The sequence below is a fragment of the Carassius carassius genome, chromosome 9 (genome assembly GCF_963082965.1).
Source record: "Carassius carassius chromosome 9, fCarCar2.1, whole genome shotgun sequence".
In the NCBI taxonomy this organism is placed as follows: Eukaryota; Metazoa; Chordata; class Actinopteri; order Cypriniformes; family Cyprinidae; genus Carassius; species Carassius carassius.
The window spans coordinates 28,477,228-28,485,349 of NC_081763.1; the positions used below are offsets into that span (position 1 = coordinate 28,477,228).

At 35.1% G+C, this 8,122-nt stretch overlaps 1 protein-coding gene across 1 annotated transcript; it reads right to left on the reverse strand.

Annotated features, from left to right (window-relative positions):
- Window positions 1-4,007: 4,007 nt before the first annotated feature.
- On the reverse strand, window positions 4,008-8,122 carry LOC132148660 (tumor necrosis factor ligand superfamily member 14-like). Its single transcript, XM_059557358.1, has 4 exons — window positions 7,503-8,122; window positions 4,937-4,976; window positions 4,716-4,793; window positions 4,008-4,502 (listed from the first exon to the last, which is right to left on the reverse strand). Exons 1-4 carry the CDS (start codon window positions 7,704-7,706, stop codon window positions 4,120-4,122), a joined length of 705 nt encoding a protein of 234 aa, XP_059413341.1. The 5' UTR covers window positions 7,707-8,122; the 3' UTR covers window positions 4,008-4,119.

An 8,122-nucleotide genomic window follows, 5' to 3' on the forward strand; every position in this document is an offset into this window, starting at 1 on the left:
TGAATACCAAGTTATTAGTATGTTGCTAGTATGATTAGCAAGTTACTTGCATCTTTCTAACATGATTAGCTAGTTACTAACATTTTGTTAACATGTTTCTAGCATGATTAGCAAGTTGCTAGCATGCTGTTACCATGATTAGCAAGTTACTAGCATGTTGCCAGCATGATTAACATAATACTAACATGATTCTATGCATGATGCTAGCATGTTTAACAAGTTGTTATATGTTTCTAGCATAATTACCAAGTTGCTAGCATGTTGTTAACATGATTAGCAATTTACTAGCATGTTGCTAGCATGATTCTAACATGATTAACATGTTACTAGCATAATTCTAGCATTATTAGCATTTTACTAGCATGATTAGCACATTACTAGCATGTTGTAAGACTTTTTTTGCATGATAAACAAGTGCTAATGCTAATCCAGCTAAAATTAAATTTTTATGCCCCCTGGGCCAGGCTTCAGGCCTATTATCACATCATAGTTCAGATGCAGGCCGGGCCATGGGCCTGTTTTAGGCTTCTCTTTATTTTTATATTTTAGAAAAAAAAAATTTGCAGCGCTGGTGGAAACAACACGAGACCGTGCTACCGCAACAGTATGGTGTGCCATCAGCGCAGCTGAACAGTTCTGCGTTCAAATGCACACAATAGGCTTAAGCTTGCCGCCAAGCACCAGCCTGGGCAAAAGTTATTACCATTAATGTGACGGGGGAAATAGTAAGAAGATAAATTGTAAGAAGATACTCGTCATCTCCTAATTAGATGGACCTTTAGAGAGAAGCATCCTTACGGATTATGGTAATAATGAAAGGGTTTTTTGATTTGTTTTATTTTGTTAAGTAGTATTTTAAATCTGTCTATAGATATGTTTATCATGTCTTTGAGGCATGTATTTGCTGAGTTTCGGTAACTCCTGTTAAAGAAAAGACGGCAGAAAGCGCATCATGTTAGTTTTCTTTATTTTATAAAAGCACAACTTTTTGTTGATATTGTGAGTGCACACAAATACCTTTTGCAGTTACCAATGATTACTCTTAGCTTTATGAGCAAAAATTATGGCTGGTAATTCTTATAAGATGTCGGACATGGGCCGGTCTAGAGCCTGAGCGTCTCATACCAGGGCCGGGCTGGGGCCTAAATCTGAGGCCCGTGCTTGGCTCTAGCAAGTTGATTCAGTTAAAGAAAAAAATTAACGACTATAAGCCAGTTAAGACCAGCCTGGCCTGCTAAAAAGTGTCCAAAACCACTTTAAAACCAGGTTGGGAGACCAGCCAAAGCAGTCAGTCAGCTTGGTTTTAGCTGTATTTTCAGTAGGGAGTTGTTAAGCTTTGCTATAGCAACAGACAGCTTAAATACACCATTAGGTCTTATTGTATAAAAGTGTGGTTATTCTGGTTTATGAAAACCGTTAGCCGGTCGGTTAGAAAAGATATAGCAACCCGAGTCAGACCAGTCTGAAGGTCTGACCCAAGTTTGGTAGTTGTAGCTTTAAAGGTCTAGGAGGATATACATTTAAAAAATTTTGGTCTCAAGAAGAAGAAGAAGATTAAATCGTATTTCAGTAAGTTGGCATTTTCAAGCCAATATAGTAAGATCGGTAACTTAATATGAAATTTGTATTTGAGCAATCGGGGTTTTTTGTTGTTGTTGTTTATTTGCAAAAAGCTTTTTCATTAACACTAGCTTCGAAATTAGCAACACTTCTGATCTTAGTCTTTGGTCTCTTTAAAACAAAACCACACACTTTACTGATACTATATAGTGGAAATTGAAAGGGTAGGAAAATCCAGACAAATAACTTTCGGTTTCACCCTACCAAAACAGAAGAAAGGTTAAATATGCTAATGAGCAGAAACACTGGATACATCTATAAAGGAACTATATACACATGCACACATCAGCACAAGAAAAGTCTTTGGATGAACAAGTATACACAAAAAGACCTTCCTATTCAGATTAGCCCATTTAAAGCCATGCCTGACACCACAACATCAAATATCATCATCACATTGACAACACAAACCCATCAAACTCTTTTTGGATAATGTCATGAATGTTGGGCCTACCAATTCACTTTGTCTTAAGTGTGATATGACCCATGTATTGCTGCTGTGATGGTTGGAATCTTCCACCAAGCTCGTTAGAAAAGCTTCAGTCTTCAGACAGACAGATCTGAGTCAGCGAAACAGCCACACTCGTACCTGTCTATACGGGTAGCATCCCCCACCCCCATTTCCTCTGCAGTTTACTTGCTCTGCTAAGAATACACAGCAGTGTGGGCGTTCACACACACACACACACACACAAAAAAGCTTCTTAGAATAAGATGAAATAAAACAGGCCCTGATTCAAACGATAAATGCTGCTGTGTGCACAACAGAGCTTTTCTCCAAACTCATCTCAGTGAAGTTCTTGAAATGTTTGTTGCAGTGGAACGCCGAAGTCATCTGATGCATCTTAAACAGGTAGCATCTCAAAAGACAAATGACTCAAGTCTCTCCACTCCGAGGAGATCAAAGGATAAGATGAGTCAGAAAAAAAATTACATTATGAATTAAAAAAATTGCTGGTAAAGCGAGATTTAAGTGTCACTGTAGTGGATGACCAGGAAAAGGTCAAACCACAGCAATTTTCTTGCAAGTGACTAATCTCTGCAGTGCGATTATGTAACAGCATGTAATGATGAGCAGACTGAGGTTTATCATATCTTTATTTAGTTTAGGAAATGTGTTCAAAGTGTGCAGATCCATGAGAGAGAGAGCCTAAACATTTTTGAAAAAATGCTTTTATTTTGCAATTACATATTTCAGTGGGAGTCAATGTTGTCATATCAGGATGTTCAAACAAACTGAACAAGGGATTACTATGCTATTTACAAAATCACAGTCTTCAAAAGCTAAGCTATCAGTGCTTCCATTTAATTGAAAAATAATAATAATAATAGTAATATATATATATATATATATATATATATATATATATATATATATATATATACACACACACACAAATTATATATAAATTATATAAATATAAGTACAGTATTAAAAAGTAAATAATATTTAAAACGTGCAAAGCAACATATAATATATATATATATATATATATATATATATATATATATATATATATATATATATATATATATATATATATATATATATATATATATATATATATATATATATATATATATATATAGGGCTGGTAAGTGATTACATTTTTTATCTTATTAATTACATGATGTGGTGATTAATTAATCTAATTAATCGCACATCATATTTGGAGAAATTATTCTGAAAATATGATTTAAAGTCATTGTGCAAAGCATCAAACAGAGATTACAAAAAGTAGGTTAAACAAGAAATATTTATTTTATAAAATGTATTACATATACTCTTTTGGACAATGCAAGTAAATGATGACAGAACTGTCATTTTTTGTTGTGTGAACTATAACTTTAATAATTTATCTTCTTAATTTTATTATTATAAATATTAAATTATTTCTTTAATGAAATGGTACTCTAAGTAATAAACTAAAACTGCCAGTTGGTGGTGGTAATGTCTTAATGATTAAGTCATCAAGTCATTTATTCATCCATTTGACTCGTTCAAATGGCTGATTCATTCAGGAGTGAAGTAAATGGTTCTTGGTTCATTGAATCATTAGGCTTGTTCCTTTATGCTAAATTAGCGCTAAAAGGCTTGTATATACATTTATATAGTTTTCACTTAGAAACTCATAGTAAATTTCACAATTAACTCACAAAGAAACAACAAGTAAACACATTGACTTAAACATGAGATTCTGAAATGGTATTTTCTTGTAAAAGTTATTGTGCTAATCTTTTGTTGATTTACCACTGAAAAGAAGTGTAGATTAACAGAGCGGTGGGTGCTACACACAGGCAGGAACATTACAAGGTATATATATATATATATATATATATACATATATATATATATATATGTGTGTGTGTGTGTGTGTGTGTGTGTGTGTGTGTGTGTGTGTGTGTGTGTGTTTATGTGTATTTTCCCATCAAATCTAGCTGTGAACATATCACACTCGCACATTATTCGTATGGTAACAGTCTGACTCCAGAATCCATCTAAATCATAAACACACCAAAGTAATTTTCAGCAGCATTGGACAACACAAGTGTACAATTGTTTACTCTGACAAAGACAGCATCACTTTTGTACAGATGAAACACCCCGCTTAGGTAGCTGTTGTCTGTATCTCTCGACTTAGGATGTAACTTAGAGGACTGGAGAAGTAGAATTTCGTTTCCTCTATATCGATGTGTAACCCAGACTACAGAGTGACTGAATAAGATGTTGTCCTCCATGAAGTGGATCTTCGAGTAGACGGAATAATATCCTTCTTTCTCTATGATGAGTTTGCCCTCATCTGCTTTGTGTTTGATATGGTAAAGAATGGATTGATGATTCTCATCCCACAGCAAGACTCCATTAACAAGTTTCATACCAGCTAGAGGAGAGGACAGCAAGAGCCACATGTACATTAGCACTCAAAAGTTTTGACAAACTTGACTGAATTTTTTCTTTCATTACCCAATGTATACATTTGCCATTAAAATACAGTGGATAGTGATTTACAGGTGCTAGTCATTGGTTGTCATTGATGACTAATAAACTAACATAAAAAAATAAAAAAATAAAATAAAATCAGCTGTGAGCTTACTTGTCAATTGTGCCATTGGTTTTGATGGCTTCATATCTCCAAACAGTTTTTGTTTGGGGGTTACAGCATGTTCTTTTTCTGCGATATTCCAAAAATAAATAAAGAATCATATATTTAAGTGCAATCCAATATTGTTTATATGCCATGCTTACCTAGAATAAAAAAAGTGCAACACATCAAAGTAAACTAGTGACAGTACAGACTATTATAGTGATCTTTACCTTGTTTTCTCATGGAAATCTGTGGTCCATCTGGTGGTTTCTTCGGAAGATTAAAAGAAGAATCATACATTTAGGAATATATCATATTGATTACTCAAACACCTTGGGTGAAAGAGTCTGCAGAGATTTTACAATGTTGTATCATGGGCTGCTGCATGCATCCATTGTGTCTTAAGATAAGCAAACTCCTGCACTTAACATTAATGTGAAATAACATAATTTCATAAGAATCTCTTCTACTTTTTAATTAATTAAAGCTGCAAGCTCACATTCATCTGCCACATAAATTTGCCTTTTGAGTGCCACATCATCTTAACAACCAATGAACAACCGACTTATATAGAACCAAGTCCTCACCCTTTTTTCTTGTCTGATAATCTGTTTATATTAGGTGTGCTTCAGAGAACAAAAGATCCTTCCTTACGTAAGTACAGGGAATTTTTCTGAACACTTATAAAGCTGGGATGAATTAAATAATAATTTTCTACAAACAACCTGTCTGAACTGACTTCCCACGATTTCTTAAGAACGAGGACATTATTAAAGGAACACTCCACTTCTAAAAAAAAAGAAATGGGCTAATTTTCCCCTAGAGTTAAACAGTTGACTTTTACCGTCTACGAATCCATTCAGCCGATCTCCGGGTCTGGCAGAAGCACTTTTAGCTTAGATTAGCACAGATAATTGAATCTGATTAGACCACAGAGTGATATTATAGAGCGCCTAGGCTAATTGGAAGTTGTCTAGCTGGGACTATTTTCAGGCGCTGCGTAATATCACTGTGCCTGCTGCACACATGGTACGGCAGCAAATTTGCTTGATTATTACGCCAGAATGAGTATAGTTAGCCATATTGGCCTGGAAAATCACAACTTTTCATTTTCTGTCAGTATTAATACATAATGAAACTACAGAAGAGTCAAGTTTTAAATAGGAACAATATCTAAAATCTTTGGTCATTTATGGGCGAGATGCTAACGGTCTAATCATATTCAATGATCTATGCTAAGCTAAAAGTGCTAACGCCAGACCCGGAGACCGGCTGAATGGGTTCAGAAATGGTAAAACTCAACTGTTTAACTCTAGGGGAGTTGGAAAATGAGCCTATTTTCAAAAGAAGTTGAGTGTTCCTTTAAGAGCAACCATTATGTACACTCTGTTATATGTGTACAATAAAAAATAGTAATGTAACATTATAAAGCTACCCTCCTAATACGTAAAGCAAAAATAGACAAACTATTTTTTTGTTGTTTATTATTAAGTAATGAGACTTGGCATTCAGTCATGTTTCCGCCACATCTTAATTTGTGTCACACTGCTGTCATATCAGAGAACCCTGCTGCAGGTTGGTTGAGACCCATTTACTCATAATTTTATCAGTTAGGTCAAGTTCTATGTCAGGTAACCACAGCACGCCATGGTTTTAGCAGCAGAAAGTTTGTCCAGCTGCATTTCTGCAAATTTCACGTAAAGGGAGGAGCCTGACGGAAACATCTCAATCTACATACAGTCTATTTTCACAGATAGGCTAAATGAGTGAAATTCTTCTGTTGCATTATATTTCAACATAATATTATCAGCATTACAATATAACTGAAATTTGATTTGAAATATCAACATAATTTTTGAAATTTTGTAAATTACATTTACATTTGGTCATTTAGTAGACGCTTTTATCCAAAGTGACTTACAAATGCGGACAATAGAAGCAATCAAAATAAACAAAAGAGCAATGATATACAAGTGCTATAACACGTCTCAGTTAGCTTAACGCTGTACACTTAGCAAGACTTTATTAAATTATATTAAAAAATTTAATTTAAAATAGAATAGAAAAAGACTAGAGCAAGCTAGTTTTAGAGGCCTTTTTTGCTTTTGTTAATTATATAGTAATTAAAAAGAAAACAAACAGATTTACACCCACACACACACACACAGAGAGAGAGAGAGAGTCAACCGTTTGGTTCTCATTTGGTTGCCACTTTCTTGGTGGCATTTATTTAAATAAAAGTGCAGTAAAAACAGGAATATTGTTCAAATGAAAAATACATGTTTTCTATTTTACTATATTATTTTAAAATGTCATTTATTCCTGTGATGTCAAAGCTGAATTTTCAGCATCATTCCTCCAGTCTTCAGTGTCACATGATCCTTCAGAAATCATTCTAATATGCTGATTTACTGCTCAAGAAACATGTCTAATTATTATCAATGTTGAAAAAAGTTGCTGTTATTATTTTTGTGGAGACTGATACATTACTTCAGCATTATTTGATGAATAGAAAGTTCAAAAGAATAGCAAAAATATACACAATTCTTGCTCAGTCAGTCATAGTTCTGTTTGTATCTTATAGTTTCAGATAACTGAAAGTAACTTAAAGTGATAAAACCACAATGAGGTAAACACCCTTAAACATAATAAAAAATCTGCAATTGTCTAAAGAGAAGAGCTGACAAACAAAACAATGAACTGATATTAGATGAAGTGATAGCGTGAGTGAAAGAATGATGCTGAATGAAAGTACACAAGACTTTGCTTCAGAAAGTTGGACCAAATAGTACTTACGGTATTCTCTTTGGATGTGAACAGATGGTAGATGAAACAGGCCTCCACAGCCATGCCACACAGAGCCACACAAACCAGGATCACCAGTAGAGTCTGGATCACCTCCTTCCGCTGCCTACGGCCCGGCTTGGGGGGCATCGGAGGGGGCCTCATTTTGCTGTCCACCACGAATACTGAAGGATACGAAACTTTACCTGGAGCCATGTGCACACACACGGTCTCTGGCCACTTCAGAGATGAGAACTTAACATCCGGAGAAGTATGAGAAGACCCACTGTGAGAGTGAGATAATCACCACTCATAAAGCCCACAGGTGGGCGGACGGTGCGAGAAGGCACACTCCAGTGGGGCTGAGAGAAAAAAAATGTCAGAACACTCTCAAAGACAAACGCATATTCATGGCCATGCAACAGGTCCACCTCTTCACACCTTCCTCTCTCCTCTGCATCAGCTCTTAGCCACAGCTTCCCCTTCTCGGCACACTTGTTGAAGTACATAACACACTTCTTGAAGTAATTTTGGCTGTAATAAAGTTTTAAGTAACTTTGCTGTAGGAAAAAGACAGGAAGTTCATTTTGGACCAATAAAACACAGTAGAATAGTAGTGAGGGTGTATGCAA